At 41.8% G+C, this 18317-nt stretch overlaps 2 protein-coding genes across 3 annotated transcripts in view; both read right to left on the bottom strand.

The window, feature by feature from the left end:
* Positions 1–18317, bottom strand: part of LOC135556712 (zinc finger protein 609-like) — a 648963-nt gene that overhangs the window by 165813 nt on the left and 464833 nt on the right. The gene's annotated exons all lie outside the window — the stretch shown is intronic.
* On the bottom strand, positions 2138–11111 carry LOC135556714 (cytochrome c oxidase subunit 5A, mitochondrial-like). The gene is made up of 5 exons (XM_064990111.1): positions 10949–11111; positions 7982–8101; positions 4742–4863; positions 4115–4232; positions 2138–3266 (listed from the first exon to the last, which is right to left on the bottom strand). The coding sequence occupies exons 1-4, from the start codon at positions 11019–11021 to the stop codon at positions 4125–4127; spliced, it is 423 nt and encodes a 140-aa protein (XP_064846183.1). The 5' UTR covers positions 11022–11111; the 3' UTR covers positions 2138–3266; positions 4115–4124.

Below are 18317 nucleotides of genomic sequence, written 5' to 3' on the forward strand. Positions count from 1 at the left end.
TTCTTGCCACAGTGCCCCTCAGACAGCAAAGTGAAATACTATTCAGTGTTTATAGAATAAATGACGCAACTGTAGCCTGTTATGCGAAGCTGTGTTTCATAGCATAGTTTATATCCTACTAACCAACACCATCAACAATACATGTAAATGGTTGATCCACGTATTTTACACGTGTAGCAGGGTTAGTTGCGTTCCCACTTGACGCTGCAGAAATATGTATTCAATGTTTATGTATTCCTATTGGTTGGTTGAATTGACATATCAAAAAGGTGTTACGCCATTGGTCATGCTTGCAGATTAGGGGGGGATCGCGAACATTCATTCTTCCCGGTCTGATATTGACATGCACGCAGTCGGTCACGTTCTGAAATACTGTATTATATTCTCAGATTTACAATGTGTATGAGTTCACTATGTTTATATATATGTATGGTACCTGTTAGGTGTTGGGGGCGTCCTGATATGTGCTTTTGTATGATATTGCTGTAAAAGCGAGTTAGCTTAGCATGCTGTAATTGTAATGGTCACATTAGCTCCCTGCTAATTCAGTTATTTTCATGCCAACAGACTAATCTACAACCATCAACATACTGTTGTCCCGCTCATCAGAAGAAACACCAATCAACTGGGTTTACTGGCTGGACAGTCGTTTCTTAAAAAGCACAATGCTAGAAAGTACGATCACATGTTACACTGGTGCGGAGACCAGACAGCGGTTATCAATTTCTTTGCATGGCATATTTCTATACCATGTTTAAAAAAAAAAACTAACCATACCATGTTTATGCCTACAATCTATATCTAGGTCTGCTCTTTGGCCATGTTGATGTAGTCTCCCCCATTTTATAATGGAGACCATCCAGGCGCTTCAGCGTGATGAGCGCATATGAAGGTCATTGCTTAAACAGAATATAGTTTATGTCAATTACATTTACATTTAAGTCATTTAGCAGACGCTCTTATCCAGAGCGACTTACAAATTGGTCAATTTGAAGTCGAAAGTGGATTTTTTTTTTTTTTGGTGTATTTTAGTTAAACCCTTTTCCTAACCTTAACTTAGTTATCCTAACCTGCTGAGTATGTTCCCCTCACCGGCTATAAAAAAAAAATATGGTAAATTGTGACAAACTATACTATAGTCAAAACCGCATATATAAAAATCTGTTACAGTACTTATTAAATTCAGGACTCGATTCTGCTCCCTGGTGGCATAAACACACTAACATGACGGACTGCATCACCAGTTGCTATAGTCACGGTAGAGCAGTGCAAGAGTCATTCGTTTAGTAGTAGGCTTATACGTTCTCCGGTGCTATAGTGCTACTCGAATGCAATATACGGAATTAAAAGCAAATCATTCAGGTGACGGTTGGACGGAAGATCTCAGAGACCATGGACAGAGGAAGAAGCGAAAGTGAGAAGTTTCTCTGCCCAAAATCTGTCCACGAAAATAAACCCCAAAGCAGTGGTGGAAAAAGTACTCAATAGTCGTACCTGAGTAAAAGATGACCCAAGTAAAAACATAGAAAATGACTAAAGTAAAATGCACCCAGTAAAATACTACTTGAGTAAAAGTATTTGGTTTTAAATATACTTAAGTATCAAAAGTAAATGGAATTACCAAAATGTTTGTTTTATTTTAAACTGCATTGTTGGTTAAGGGCTTGTAAGTAAGCATTTCACTGTAAGGTCTACCTACACCTGTTGTATTCGGCGCATGTTACAAATACAATTTTATAAAAGTATAAATCATTTTAACTTCCTTATATTAAGCAAACCAGACAGCACACATGTTATTTTTAATGACGGATAGCCAGGGACACACTCCAACACTCAGACATAATTTAAAAGCAAAGCATTTGTGTTTAGTGAGTTCACCAGATCAGAGGCAGTAGGGCCAACCAGGGATGTCCTCTGTTTAGTGAGTCCTCCAGATCAGAGGCAGTAGGGATGACCAGGGATGTTCTCTTGATAAGTGTGTGAATTGGACCATTTTCCTGTCAAAATGTAACTAGTACTTTTGGGTGTCAGAGAAAATGGAGTAAAAAGCATATTTTATTTAGGAATGTAGTGAAGTAAAAGTTGCCAAAAATATCAATATTAAAGTAGAAATACAAAACAAAAACTACATCAGTAGTACTTTAAAATATTTTTATTTATGTACTTTACAACACTGCCCAGAAGTGAGGAGTTTTGTATGGAGGTCATTGAGCGTCTTATTTGGTAAACAAACAAAAAGGTAATTGCCCATTTGCTGCTTGAGGTTTATTTGATTTAATAGATGTTTGGAATGTTTTAGGTTGTTATACATGCACTGAGTGGCTGCCCATGCTGTCACAGATGCTATAACAACACTGATACAAATGAGTCCTCTGTCTAGCTCTATGGCTTGGTCACCTTTTGGCAACTTACCCAAAAACCAACTTATCAGAGTTGTCATCAGCCTGTTGTCAGAGACTAAATCACAGATAATGCGTTTTAGCATGGACATTGCCCGAGGGCTTCTACCATTTTAAAGTAGTCAACTGGGTGGCGATTCCTGAGTTGAGCAGTCAGACAATGATGAAAATGGACTACTTTAAAATGACTAGAATGGTCCTTACAAATGGGTCCTAGACATGACTGACAGACCACACCCACCACCTCAACGGTCAATTACAATAATGGCCTACCAGGGGAGAGTGGGTTAAACTGCCTTGTTCATAGGCAGAATTACAGATTTTTACCTTGTCAGCTCGGGGATCCGCTCCAGCAACCTTGCGATTTCTGGCCCAAAGCTCTTACCACTTGGCTACCTGCCGCCCCAGCAGACGTGAGGCATTTTGGTTAAACTGTGACTGATCTACAAATAATTAATAGTTCTTTATGACACAAAGGCAATCTGTAGTTCAGTCAGTCGGCAATCACATAGGGCGGAGCACAACTGGCCCAGCATCGTCCGGGTTAAGGTTTGGCCTGTGTAGGCCATCCTTGTTCTTAACAGACTTCCCTAGTTACATTTAAAAACGGGAAGAAAATAATAATAAAAATCACCTGCAAATGTTGAAATGCAAACATATCTAAAATGATACCAAGAAGCACATTTGACACATTTAAAAAAAAAAAAAAAAAAGTAGTTTTTCCTTTATTAGGTTCATCAATATTTTACAAGCAAAAGAACTTAATAAAGGCCCAAATTAAATATCACATTTATACGAGGCAAAGACGAAGTACAAGGTTCCCAGAGAGATAACAGCAGCCCAGAGAGAACAGCAGCCCAGAGAAAACTAGGGAGGAAAACATTATTTCAGTTAAGAGAAGATGCAATGGACAGGTGTAAGTAATATTGCTGCATTTCCACCAGGCCTATCTAAGGGTAATATACAAGATGGAGCCATCACCATATTGCTTACACCTATCCAATCCTCTAAGATCTATACAACTGCCGAGGGTGTCACTCATGTAGTCTTTAACTAGACACGAAAGGCCGCACTGAAAATTGGTTATATTTATTTGCTGTCAATTTGCCCTAAGACACTCCTCCACCCATTGGTTTTAGATAGTAAGAGTATAAACAATCTAGCTTTCATTTCAGTGATTATCAGCAAGCTGGACACAGTAAAAATAATAATTATAATTTCTACACCAGTTTCAATTCGGTTTTAGTTATTTTAAAGCACATTGAGTCCCCCCCCCCCCCAATATAAATATTATTTAAAATTACAAACAAAACGTGTACCGATTAGACCCTCCGCAGGCTGAATCGGGCTGTATGTTTGACACCCCTTTCCTAGGCCTGTAGGGGTTCATTTGGGATTCAGGGTATAAAGACTGTAATAAACTGGGTGGTTCGAATGCTGATTGGCTGACAGCCGGAATATCAGAAGGTATACCACAGGTATGACAAAACATTTATTTTTACTGCTCTAATTACGTTGTTAACCAGTTTATAATAGCAATAAGGTACCACTGGGGGTTTGTGGTATATGGCCAATATACCACGGCTAAGGGCTGTATCCAGGCACTCCGCTTTGCATCGTGCTTAAGAACGGCCCTTAGCCGTGGTATATCGGCCATATACCACACCCCCTCGGCCCTTATTGCTTAGACAGTGCATGTCCATTGGATACCTTACCCATCTATACTTAGTCCATGCCAAGCTCTTCAGGTGTAGAGATACCAAGCTCATCTAGTGTTGGTCGCAGCTCCTGAATTAAGTATGGGTAGATTTTTTTGTGGGGACCAGATTTGTCCTGGGGGAAACAACATAAACCAGGAAAATGTCAGGGACGATGTGTAGCAAAACATATTTTATATATAATATATATATAAAAATTATAATATAATTTTGTTTATTTCTGGGCAGAATGATTACAAAAAATATGTATAAAATTGGGAGTTTGTAATATACCTCATGTTCAGAGTAAACATACAGAAAGGGGACAGACTAGCGACTAGGGGGGGGGGGGGGGGGGTCAAAGGGGTCATGCTGAAACACGTGTTCTTCTAGCGCTGATTATTATTTATTTTTTATTTTAATTTTACCTTTATTTAACCAGGCAAGTCAGTTAAGAACACATTCTTATTTTCAATGACGGCCTGGGAACAGTGGGTTAACTGCCTGTTCAGGGGCAGAATGACAGATTTGTACCTTGTCAGCTCGGGGGTTTGAACTCGCAACCTTCCGGTTACTAGTCCAACGCTCTAACCACTAGGCTACCCTGCCGCCCCGAAGTGTTCCGAGGAGCATCCTCCAACTCACCTTGACAGCCTCCAGGATACGTATGGCGCTAGCCAGGTCATTTAATCTGCGGCAGGCTCGGAGAGCTGCTTCCAGGATCTTAGGCTCAGGCACCAGGTCGTATCCAATCAGCGTGTTCATCCCTGGACAAACAACGTCAGGGTTAGTCACCACAGGATGATAGAAGAGGTCTACTTTTCACAACAGTTGCTTTTTCTTAAAACTAATGACGGCAAGTCACTTGGGTCTGTGAGACTCCAAAAGGATAGATTTGTTCACTCAAATCATTCCTTTAAAAAAAGTTCTGCTCATCTAGGGCGCTGGTTCTGCCATACTACCATTATCCCTGGGGAAAACTCAGGGCAGAGGAAAATATGATTGGGGTTCAGTAACCAGGACAGGTTGAGCATAGGGCTGGCATGGTGACCATCTTACCGCCACATCGGCAGTCACAAGTCATGACCGTTGAGTCATGGCAACTAGGCTTCTCCAAAATGCTTTGATGTTGCTGATGGTCATTCATAACCTACAAAAACCTGCTGATGGCCTGGTACTCAGTGCTCTATTGTCCCTCTCATCTCTGACATCAATGCTAATGAAAAAAATAAATAAAATACAAATAAAAACAGAGCCCTGGCATTGAGTTAGAGCGTAATAGGAGCACCTGTTCAGCGAGAGCCAGCTCCTCATTGCTGGTTGATGCATGGATTTAAAATAACTTTCTATTAAAAAGCCATATTGTACAATTGTTCTATAGGCTAATGCAACTGAGTGAGAAAGTTGATGGCCTGTATTAAAAAAGATCATATCAGCGTTCTATAGGCTAGGCCCATTTATTTCTCAACTTCGCTAATATTAATGAATGAATATCGCGCTGCTTCACGACAAGAGCAGTGTACCTGGCTGGCGTGAAAATGAACTGCAGGAAGAGAGTCCTCTATTCGCTGTTCAAGTGCATACCCGTATTTTAGAAATGTTTTCCATCCCGAGAATGAATCACTTTACTCCCGGGTAACCCAGGATTTCCCGCTAAGTGTCATTCAAAAGCATATAAATGTGTCTGGATTTGATTATAGCTTTGGTATAAAATTCAAGCCCGATGCTACCGGAGCCTAACGAGCCATACATGAAATACATTTTAGGAGTACTATATAACAAAAAAATAAATGTATTAATGAGCTCAAGGAAGCCCAAATGATTGTGGCGTTATCCAATACATATGATAAAAGACGCACGAGAGGAAAAACATAGAAGCCCATAGATGGAGCTAGCTATATGTTCTCTTGGGTAAATCAATTCAACCTAGCTCCATTAGGCTAATCTTTGAGTGAACTGTATTACTGTATCATACAGACAGGAATCATTTAAACCATGCTAAAGCAAGTAGAAGCTAGTGAATTTGATTATAATAGGGCCTGTTTGTATAATTAGTAGGCTGACAGGTATACAGAGCATTCGGAAAGTAATTCAGGCCCCTTGACGTTTTACTCACATTGTTACGTTACAGCCTTGTTCTAAAATAAATTACATGTATATTTTCCGCCCTCTGTCTACACACAATACACCCTAAATGACTAATCGAAAAACAGGTTTAGAAATGGTTTGCCCGTTTAAGTAAATAAAGTATTTCTGTTTAGTTTTTATAAAGTATTCAGACTCTTTGCTATGAGACTCGAAATTGAGCTCAGGTGCATCCTGTTTCAATTGAATATCCTTGAGATGTTTCTACAACTAGGAGTCCACCTGCGGTAAATTCAATTGATTAGACAATTTGTAAAAAGGCACACACCTGTCTATATTAGGTCCCACTGTTGACAGTGCATGTCAAGAGCAAAAACTAACCCATGAGGACGAAATAATTGTCTGTAGAGCACAGAGACTGTGTCGAGGATTGTGTCGAGGCACAGATCTGGGGAAGGGCACGGCATGACAGCCCGCTTGGAATTTTCCGAAAGGCACCTGAAGGACTCTCAGACCATGAAACAAGATTCTCTGGTCTGATGAAACCAAGATGAACTCTTTGGCCCGAATGCCAAGCGTCACACCTGGAGGAAACCTGGCACCGTCCCTATGGCGAAGTATGGTGGTGAAAGCATGATGTTTTTCAGCTGCAGCGACTGGGAGACTAGTCAGGATCAAGGGAAAGATTAATGGAGCAAAGTACAGAGAGATCCTTGATAAAAACTTTCTCCAGAGCGCTCAGGACCTCAGACTGGGGCAAAGGTTGGGATAAGTCTCTGAATGTCCTTGAGTGGCCCAGCCAGAGCCTGGACTTGAACCCGATCAAACATCTCTGGAGACCTGAAAATAGCTGTGCAGCGAAGCTCCCCATCCAACCTGACAGAGCTTGAGAGGATCTGCAGAGAAGAATGGGAGAAACTCCAAATACAGGTGTGTCAAGCATGTAGGGTCACACCCAAGAAGACTCCAGGCGGTAATCACTGCTTTAACAACGTACTGAGTAAAGGGTCTGAATACTTATGTTACATTTACATAAGTTTTGTTAATAAATTAGCAAAAATGTCCAACCACCATTAAAAATTATCATTCAACACATTCATAGGTTATATGTAAATACCAAATAAAAATGGAGAATAGTCTGATGGTGAGAATAACATCAAGTCCTTGTCACGTTGTGAATGAGAGACTGATTGTGTGTAGCCTGACCAATTAACTGAGCAGAGGTCATGCCTTTCATGCAACTTTTTTCAAAACATATTTAGTTTTATCATGCAGCCTAAGAATGTATCGGAAACCAAAACATTTGGCCTAAGGTTCGTATCACAACTAAAGTTGCATTAAAATATTATTTTTTACTTTAAAGTAAAGCATATAGGAGGACCTGTTTCAAATAATTTTGTTAACCGTTCAACTCCTCCGGAAATCATACATTCTATTTTATTTCAGCCACGTTCAATTGTATTAGTCTTACTATAAAATAATCATAAGCAAATCTTGTCTGCTAAATTAACTAGTGTAGCCTACAGCCATATGGCATAACCAGATCAGATAAGGATGACTCAGAATACGGTATTCTGTTCTTCTGAAATACGACATTTTCACAACGCGTTTCTTGAGGACTTTCTTTAGTATGTCGGTCTCTTATAAAGCCCTTTTGTCTGGAAAAACTCATTCTGATTGGCTGAGCCTGGCTCCCAAAGTGGGTTAGCCTATGCCCTCCCAGACCCACCCATGGCTGCGCCCCTTGACCGAACCTTATATGAAATGTAATTAAGCCAAATATTTTATATTGGTGCTCACCTTTCCTCAGCTCCCACGCATCAATATCTGCCTTGTTAAAATAGGTTACCCATCGGGCATCAAACTCCTCGTCCGATTCCAGCTTCCCACCATGGGCGTAACACCTCTGGGCCAGTGGAGCTGCAGGAAAAGATACAGGGATTATTAAAGAAAAATGTCACGTCAGTCTTATACCACCATGGATTTTGGGAGTCTTCCCCAAAGAAAAGGGGTGGGGCATAGAGAGCCTATAGTCTGACTAGAGCATCGCCTCAGACTCTATGCAGGGCCACAGAGCACTTTCATTGCCACAGATATTCAGATCCCAGTTCAAAACATGGGAGGGGCTGAGTATGCATAGCAACAACACGTGGACTGCTCAGCTACTCGCCGTTTATTATCTATGCATAGTCACTTCACCCCTACAAACATGAACAAACTTAATTTGCGGTGGTACAGTTAACTCGGTACCCCCTGTATATAGCCTCATTATTGTTAACTTATTGTGTTACTTTAGTTTATTTGGTAAATCTTTTCTAAACTCCATTTCTTGAACTGCATTGTTGGTTAAGGGCTTGTAAGTAAGCATTTCACAGTAAGGTCTACACCGGTTGTAATTTGGCGCATGTGAAAAATATTTGTTGTTGATTTAGCTACTCTAAACTCCAATAAATCGCAAACCTTGTGAAATAATTTGTCTTATATTTGATGAGGTTGAAGCACTACTGACACCATGTTATGATTTTAGACAGATGGGACTTTACTGCGCAGCAAGCAGAGCACTAAGCTTCTAGATGATCCATTTAGTGATAACCGAGCCCTGTTATTGATGGGGGGGGGGAAAAGAGAACAGGCCCTACCCTGCCCTAACCTGATGTATAACGTCAGGGGTCGGGTAGCAGAGCCATCACTAGTAAAGTGTATTTAACTACATCTACTAGGGCTGTAGATGTAAATAAGTAAAAACTGACATTGTGTACTTGCATGACCAGTGTATTTGCATGACCTAGCTAGATGGCAGTCATGGCACCATTAATGGTTAAATTGTTCACAGTCCAACAGGGTGAGGGAATGGAAGCCAGGTATGACGGCACAGTAAATTATAGCCTGACGACTGACTAAATGTTTCCGCTGCTCTGTCGTTCCCCACATACTTCAGTCTGCGACGGCCATCATTTTAGTCATTTGAGGTGATGAGGAATGTTGTACAAAGTAATCAGCAATTGGATCATCTAACCAATCAGAGTATCAAAGTCATTAACTATTTTTTTTTTTTTTTTTTTAAACACTGCTTTACCCACCTGTGGGCTGGGTCTGGTCCAACCAAACGGTTTCTGGACCAATCCGACAGACCCAAATGTGAGAGCTTTCAGTGCAGTGTCAGGGAGGTAACCAGTCATTGTGGAGAATATAATAACATCCGTGTTTGTCCGGAGCAAGGGGTCTGGGTAGCCAGACAAAGTAAGTTATGCTTTCTAAGAACCAAATATGTTACAATATATGTTGAGAAAATATAGCTAACAAGTTATGCCATTTGCTATGGCTTGAGCTATGCAGTGCACTGCAGCACCCTCGCTCTAGAAAACCCTTCATTTAACAATAGGGGATTCCGTGGTTAGCGTCGGCCACGGTTGGTGAACTAAAATTCCGACGCTATGTTAACGTTTCAAAGTCAATAATCGTCACTTGATCAATGGCTTTCAAACCATATACTGATATGCCCCTTATCTTTCATATCAGCGAGAAATAGTCTTAAAAACACATACTGTAGCAGCTTTGCACATATCCATAAACTGTGTGTGCCAGTTAAAGTGAACGACACTTCCTCCCCAGTTACGCACAAGGCGTCTGCATGCTCCCCAGTCGAAACCGTTCGTACATATGACATCGTTTGTTCGTTTTGGACTTCGGTTTTTTTTCGGCTGTTCGGGCACAAATGATCTTGAGGAAAACGGAAGTACGGAGCCGAAGTCTACACCCCTTCATCGGTGATTGGTCAACAGTAGGGACTCTTCAATAAAAGTATATTATTCAACGAGAGACCACTAGTTTTCATGACCATTTTCTCATTGAAAAATACTGCACCAAACATTATCTGAAATTGTGCAATTAAGATATCTGCAAAAACAAATTGACCGATTTCAGTTCTTAGATTAATTCGGACTATTGAGGAAGTAGATACTGGCTTCAAATTGTAAAAAAAAAAATGGACAGACAGTACTATTGCCGAAGGTATTTTAAGGGAGTAACATACACGGTTAGCTAAATTCGGCTAGGCACCAGCCACACCGAAGCCTTTACACCGGTGTTTGGAGCCCGCCTGCTAATTAGTACAGGTGGCCGCCCATGTTCAGAACGAGCTTCAGGGATCTTAAAATACCCCTGGTCATAATATACCATCGTCAATAGGCACCAAATCAGTGAGCAGGTCTATTAATGGATTATGCGGCAGTAGTTCGCTACTAGTTAGTCGAGCTGGTTTGCTAGCTAGAGTTGCTGCCTGTTTAGTACTAGTTAATGTTACAGTCCTTCATTTAAAAGCACAATCTATTATCTCGAGTTGAACAACCATTCCAGTCTATATGCAAACGTAAGCTAGTTAGACATGGCTGGCAAGTCATCTGCTATACAGTGCTAATTCGATAGCTAGTATTAAACATTTAGGCCATGGTTATGGCATTAGATAGTTAACTTGCTAGTTACAGGCCTAAGCCTCACCTCAAGCAGTCGGTCATTGCAAGGACATCAATAAAAAAATATTTTTAAAAATCCACTTGAATATTATTTGTTTTAAGGATTAAAGGGATATAGCTCATCTAACACGTCTACCACTTGTAGTTCACCGAAAACGTGTATTTTGTAGTTATCCATTCGCAACTGATTGTGCTAGTAACATGCTAACGTAGCTAGCCAGCCAATAACGACTGCCGACAGTGATTTTCACATGAACGTCCCAAACTACGAAATTAAGTGATAACACAATAATACCTGTAAGTCCAAGCTGTGGCCGTGTCAAACTCCGGGCACCGGACACTGAAAGTCGGACGGCGGCTCGAAACATGATGCAGGGACAGTCAGCTAACGTTACGGACAAGCAAATATAGATGGGATCAGACTTCGACTCAAGGATGTGAGCTGGTAGCTCAATACCAAGTTCCCACGGCGCATGCGCATGGTTGTAAAAGTAACTCTCCACTCACATTTAATACATAGTGCCTGCCTTCAGGAAGTATTCACACCCCTTGACTTTTTTTAAATTTATTTTTCACCCTAACATTGGTTGTGTTACAGTCCGAATTTAAAGATTGATCAATTGATATTGTGCCACTGATCTACACAATAACCCACAATGTCAATGGGGAATTTTGTTCAGACATTTTTACAAATTATAAAAAGCTGAAAATGTTGAGTCAATAACTACTTGTAAGGGAGCGAACCGAGAGTAGCCAAGGGAGGTGATAGAATGAGGACCCGTCATTGTACAAAAACAATACTTGCATTTATTAGAGATGCTGAATTTCAGGACACACGGCTTGTCTCACACAGTTATCCATAGCAGCAACAGTCAGGAAAAGAAAATTCACAAAAATGACAGATGACTGTGAGTCTAAAGCGCAGTCCCTCAATTGGGTTCCTGCTGCAGCTAAAACTAGGCCTAAATGCTAAACAGCATAACTAGGGATTACCCCTTATCCAATTCTAAACAAAGCCTAACTCTCCCCTTACTGGGACAAGAACAGCCGAAAGCATGGCTGTCCAACCCACTTCCTGGAGATCTACAGTCCTGTGAGTTTTCAGTCCAACCCTAATTTAAAACACACCTGATTCTACTAATTAGCTGCTCAACAAGACCTTAACTAGCTGAATCAGAACTGCTAAATTAGGGTTGGACTGAAAACCTACAGGACAGTATATCTCCAGGAAGTGGGTTGGACTGAAAACCTACAGGACAGTATATCTCCAGGAAGTGGGTTGGACTGAAAACCTACAGGACAGTATATCTCCAGGAAGTGGGTTGGACTGAAAACCTACAGGACAGTATATCTCCAGGAAGTGGGTTGGACTGAAAACCTACAGGACAGCATATCTCCAGGAAGTGGGTTGGACTGAAAACCTACAGGACAGTATATCTCCAGGAAGAAGGTTGGGCAGCCCTGGCCTAAAGCAACTGCCTGTACATACAAGACACAACAAACTGCTATTGAGCACCTTGTTTAAAACAATTATAATAATGGTGTTCAACCCTGAGCTGGATGAAAAGAGCAGAATTTAATCATTTTCTCCTCAACCCCACCCACAATTATTAGCCAATGACAATACGGTTTTAATTAGAACAACTTTACTTTGTTAATTAGACCAGGTAACACTATGCATGGTTTCCCAAACTCGGTCCTCGGGACCCCAAAGGGTACAAGTGTTGTTTTTTTGCCCCATCAACTAATCATCAAGCTTTGATCATTTGAATCAGCGGTGTAGTGTTAGGGCAAAAAAACAAAACTTGCACCCTTTGGGGTCCTGAGGACAGAGTTTAGGAAACACTGCACTATTTTACCCACTTCATGTATATACTGTATTCTATTCAAGGCCATCCTATTCAACTAATGCTGTACATATACTATTCTATCCTACATACTGTATTCTATTCAAGGCCATCCTATTCAACTAATGCTGTACATATACTATTCTATCCTATGTATTCTATAGATATACTACATATTCTATCCACATACTGTCCATAATGTCTATACATCCCATCACAGACATACAAGAGAACAAGTATTTGATACACTGCCGATTTTGCAGGTTTTCCTACTTACAAAGCATGTAGAGGTTTGTATTTTTTTTTATCATAGGTACACTTCAACTGTGAGAGACAGAATCAAAAACACAAATCCAGAAAATCACATTGTATGATTTTTTAAGTAATTAATTTGCATTTTATTGCATGACATAAGTATTTGATCACCTACCAACCAGTAAGAATTCCGGCTCTCACAGACCTCTTAGTTTTTCTTTAAGACTCCCTCCTGTTCGCCACTCATTACCTGTATTAACTGCACCTGTTTAAACTCGTTACCTGTATAAAAGACACCTGTCCACACACTCAATCAAACAGATGCCAACCTCTCCATAATGGCCAAGACCAGAGAGCTGTGTAAGGACATCAGGGATACAATTGTATACCTGCACAAGGCTTGGATGGGCTACAGGACAATAGGCAAGCAGCTTGGTGAGAAGGTCACAACTGTTGGCGCAATTATTAGAAAATGGAAGAAGTTCAAGATGACGGTCGATCACTCTCGGTCTGGGGCTCCAGAGGAGGAATGGGAGGAGGTCATGTGGTCTGATGAGACAAAAATAGAGCTTTTTGGTCTAAACTCCACTCGCCGTGTTAGGAGGAAGAAGATGGTTGAGTACAACCCCAAGAACAACATCCCAACTGTGAAGCATGGAGGTGGAAACATCATACTATGGGGATGCTTTTCTGCAAAGGGGACAGGATGACTGCACCGTATTGAGGGGAGGATGGATGGGGCCATGTGTCGCGAGATCTTGGCCAACAACCACCTTCCCTCAGTAAGAGCATTGAAGATGGGTCATGGCTGGGTCTTCCAGCATGACAACGACCCGAAACACACAGCCAGGGCAACTAAGGAGTGGCTCCGTAAGAAGCATTTCAAGGTACTGGAGTGGCCTAGCCAGTCTCCAGACCTGAACCCAATAGAAAATCTTTGGATGAAGCTGAAAGTCCGTATTGCCCTGAAACCTGAAGGATCTGGAGATGGTCTGTATGGAGGAGTGGGCCAAAATCCCTGCTGCAGTGTGTGCAAACCTGGTCAAGAACTAAAGGAAACGTATGATCTCTGTAATTGCAAACAAAGGTTTCTGTACCAAATATTAAGTTCTGCTTTTCTGATGTATCAAATACTTATGTCATGCAATAAAATGCAAATGAATTGCTTAAAAATCATACAATGTGATTTTTCTGGACTTGTGTTTTAGATTCTGTCTCTCACAGTTGAAGTGTACCTATGATAAAACATGACAGACCTCTACATGCTTTGTGTGTAGGTAAACTTGCAAAATCGGCAGTGTATCAAATACTTGTTCTCCCTACTCTATATATAGTACCAGTCAAAAGTTTGGATACTACTCATTCAAAGTTTTTCTACATTGTAGAATAATAGTGAAGACAACCTATGAAATAACTGCATTAATCAGGCTTTCATGGTCGAATTGCTGCAAAGAAACCACTAAAGGACATCAGTAATAAGAGACTTGCTTGGGCCAAGAAACACAAGCAATGGACATTAGACCGGTGGAAATCTGTCTTTTGGTCTGATAAGTCCAAATTTGAGATTTTTGGTTCCAACCGCCGTGCTTTTGTGAGACGCAGAGTAGGTGATCTCCGCATGAGTGGTGCCCACAGTGAAGCATGGAGGAGGAGGTGTGGGGGTGCTTTGTTGGTGATTTATTTAGAATTCAAGGCACACTTAATCAGCATGGCTACCACAGCATTCTGCAGCGATACGCCATTCCATCTGGTTTGCTCCTATTGGGACTATCATTTTTTTTCAACAGGACAATGACCTAACACACCTCCAAGCTGTGTAAGAGCTTTTGATCAAGAAGGAGAGTGATGGAGTGCTGGATCAGATGACCTGGCCTCCTCAATCACCCGACCCCATCCCAATTGAGATGGTTTGGGATGAGTTGGACAGCAGAGTGAAGGCATTGCAGCCAACAAGTGCTCAGCCTATCTGGGAACTAGTTCAAGACTGTTGGAAAAGCATTCCAGGTGAAGCTGGTTGAGAGAATGCCAAGAGTATGCAAAGCTTTCATCACGGCAAAGGCTAGCTACTTTGAAGAATCTCAAATATAAAATATATATTTGTTTAACACTTTTTTGTGTTACTACATGATTACATATGTGTTATTCATAGTTTTGATGCCTTCACTATTATTCTACAATGTAGAAAATTGTAGAAAGTAAAGAAAACCCATTGACTGAGTAGGTGTGTCCACACTTTTGACTGGTACTGTATATATATATAAATACACACTGACCCCAAACTTTTGAACGGTACTTAGAAATGTCCTTGTTTTTGTCCATTAAAATAACATCAAATTGATCAGAAATACAGTGTAGGTTAATGTTGTAAATTACTATTGTAGCTGGAAACGGGGTATGTACATACAGTCACTGTGAGGACGACATCATCGATGCACATCGATTGATGAAGCCAGTGACTGATGTGGTGTACTCCTCAATGCCCTCGGAGGAATCCCAGAACATATTCCAGTCTGTTCTAGATACCCAAATCATGCAGGGTTTCTGTGCAAAACAGTCCTGTAGCTTAGCATCTGCTTCCTCTGACCACTTTTTTATTGATTTAGTGTGAGTTCAAGCCTTGGTCAAGATGGAATATGAATTTTGTCAGATAGGGTAATTTGGAGCTTGAACCCAAGAGGTTGGTACCCTGGGTGCTGGTACCCAAAATCATGCAGAGTTTCTGTGCAAAACAGTCCTGTAGCTTAGCATCTGCTTCCTCTGACCACTTTTTTATTGATCTAGTCACTGGTGCTTCCTGCTTAATTTTTTTAAATTTTTGCTTGTAAGCAGGAATCAGGAGAATACAATTATAGTCAGATTTGCCAAATGGAGGGCAAGGGAGAGCATTGTTGGTGTCTGTGGAGTATAGGTGGTCCAGAGTTCCTTTTCCTCTGGCTGCACATTTAACATGCTGATAGAATTTTGGTAAAACTGATTTAATTGTCCCTGCATTAAAGTCTCCGGCCACTAGGAGTGCCGCCTCTGGGTGAGCATTTTATTGTTTGCTTATATTGGAATACAGCTCATTCAATGCTCTCTTAGTGCCAGCCTCTGACTGTGGTGGTATCTAAACAGCTACAAAGAATACAGATGAAAACTATCTCGGTAGGTAGTGTGGTCTACAGTTTATCATGAGATACTTTACCTCAGTTGAGTAGCTCGAGACTTCCTGAGATGTCGTGCACCAGCTGTTGTTTACAAAAATACATAGATCGCCGCCCCTTGTCTTACCAGATGCCGCTGTTCTATCCTGCTGGTACAGAGTATAACCAGCCAGCTGTATGTTGATGTTGTCATCGTTCAGCCACGACTCCATGAAGCATAAGATGTTACTGTTTTTAATGTCCCGTTGGTAGTTTAATCTTCCGCAGAACTCATCTATTTTATTGTCCAAAGATTGCATGTTTGCTAGCAGAATGGAGGGAAGTGGGGGTTTATTTGATTGCCTACAAATTCTCAGAAGGCAGCCCGACCTTTGGCCCCTCTTTCTCCGTGTCCTCTTCACGCAGATCACGGGGATCGGGGCCTGTTCCCGAGGAAGCAGCGTGTCCTTCGCGTCGGGCTCGTCAGAGTCGTGAAAGGAAAAAGAGGATTCTGCCGGTCCGTAGTGAGTAATCGCAGTCCTGATGTCTAGAAGTTATTTTGGGTCATAAGCGACGGTAGAGGCAACATTATTAACATTACATTAAGTTATGGTCTCGGTAATCCCCTTGCCTGACCCGGTAAACTACCTGACTCACTCTAAGCCCTGTGCGGCCCAGACGATCACTATCCATGATTCCCTGTCCTTGCCTAAGCCCCACCAGGATTGTACCTCCATCCAAGAATCCTTTTCCCCGCATCAAATCAAAGTGGATTTGTCACGTGCGCTGAATACAACAGGTATTTTACCTTACAGTGAAATGCTTACTTACAGGCTCTAACCAATAGTGCAAAGTAGGTATTAGATGAACAATAGGTAAGTAAAGAAATAAAACAACAGTAAAAAGACAGGCTATATACAGTAGTGAGGCTATAACAGTAGCGAGGCTCCATACAGACACCTGTTAGTCAGGCTGATTGAGGTAGAATGTACATGTAGATATGGTTAAAGTGACTATGCATATCTGATGAACAGAGAGTAGCAGTAGTGTAAAAGAGGGGTTGGCAGGTGGTGGGTGGGACACAATGCAGATCTCCCGCACATTGGCTAACCGGACTCACTGGTTGGTCGGCCCAATTGAGGTAGTATGTACATGAATGTATAGTTAAAGTGACTATGCATAAAGTGACTATGCCCTCAGCCTTGTCGTCTGACCACTGTCCAAGAGTCCCTCTTCCTCTCCCTGCCCTCAGCCTTGTCGTCTGACCACTGTCCACTCAGTCTGACCACTGAGTCCCTCTTCCTCTCCCTGCCCTCAGCCTTGTCGTCTGACCACTGTCCATGAGTCCCTCTTCCTCTCCCTGCCCTCAGCCTGGTCGTCTGACCACTGTCCAAGAGTCCCTCTTCCTCTCCCTGCCCTCAGCCTTGTCGTCTGACCACTGTCCAAGAGTCCCTCTTCCTCTCCCTGCCCTCAGCCTTGTTGTCTGACCACTGTCCATGAGTCCCTCTTCCTCTCCCTGCCCTCAGCCTTGTCGTCTGACCACTGTCCATGAGTCCCTCTTCCTCTCCCTGCCCTCAGCCTTGTCGTCTGACCACTGTCCATGAGTCCCTCTCCCTGCCCTCAGCCTTGTCGTCTGACCACTGTCCAAGAGTCCCTCTTCCTCTCGCTGCCCTCAGCCTTGTGGTCACACCACTGTCCAAGAGTCCCTCTTCCTCTCCCTGCCCTCAGCCAGAACTTGCTCCCCTCCTTCACTCACATTTCAAGAACGCCTGCTGTCAGTCCAGGGATAGTAATTTATTACAAAGTCTCTCAGACGGGGTGTCAAAAGATATACACAGACACCTGGGTGAAGGAACCTGAAATTGAGTAGTTAAAGGCAAGTTCAGAGAGGCATTGTGTATTTCCTTTTCACAGGTTTGGCAGCAAGATAACATAAGATAATTTTGGATTTAGACAACATTTTGTATCGAGGCCATTATTAATATCAACAGCCCACATAGCCTATGGCTCGTAGGTCTACTTGTCTCCTGAGAGAGGGCCATCTGGTGTTGGGGAAATGGCTGTCCGGAGGCTGTGTTTTTGAGGGGAGCAGGACGCAAGGTGAGCGTGGTGAACAACTCAGCAGTCCCCATCCTCATCACACCTCATGTCCCTCACTGTGTGAGTGACCCAGAAAAGGAAAGGAATTTGGCACATTTTCAATTAGTAAGATGATTGTACTCAAGTTCTTCATTTTACTTGGTTAATTGGTTCGCTACACTCGCATTGTAACACTCGCATTAACATCTGCTAACCATGTGTATGTGACAAATAACATTTGATTTGATTTGATTTAGTAACATACTGGAAAAACGTAGTTTGATATTTGTCAGAACATACGAGTCTTTCATCTTTCTCTGGTTAGGGTTAGGAACCACACTCTTAGAAATAAAAGGTACTA

The sequence above is a fragment of the Oncorhynchus masou genome, chromosome 15, assembly GCF_036934945.1.
Source record: "Oncorhynchus masou masou isolate Uvic2021 chromosome 15, UVic_Omas_1.1, whole genome shotgun sequence".
Taxonomy (NCBI): Eukaryota; Metazoa; Chordata; class Actinopteri; order Salmoniformes; family Salmonidae; genus Oncorhynchus; species Oncorhynchus masou.

Bases quoted from the DNA above. Each gene is read 5' to 3' on its own strand.
- LOC135556714 (XM_064990111.1), bottom strand. From the start codon at position 11,021: ATGTTTCGAGCCGCCGTCCGACTTTCAGTGTCCGGTGCCCGGAGTTTG. The intron at 8,102-10,948 runs GTATTATTGTGT...CTTTTCCTGCAG, and splicing joins GCCACAGCTTGGACTTACAG to CTCCACTGGCCCAGAGGTGT. The intron at 4,864-7,981 runs GTGAGCACCAAT...TTGTTTGTCCAG, and splicing joins TGCGTGGGAGCTGAGGAAAG to GGATGAACACGCTGATTGGA.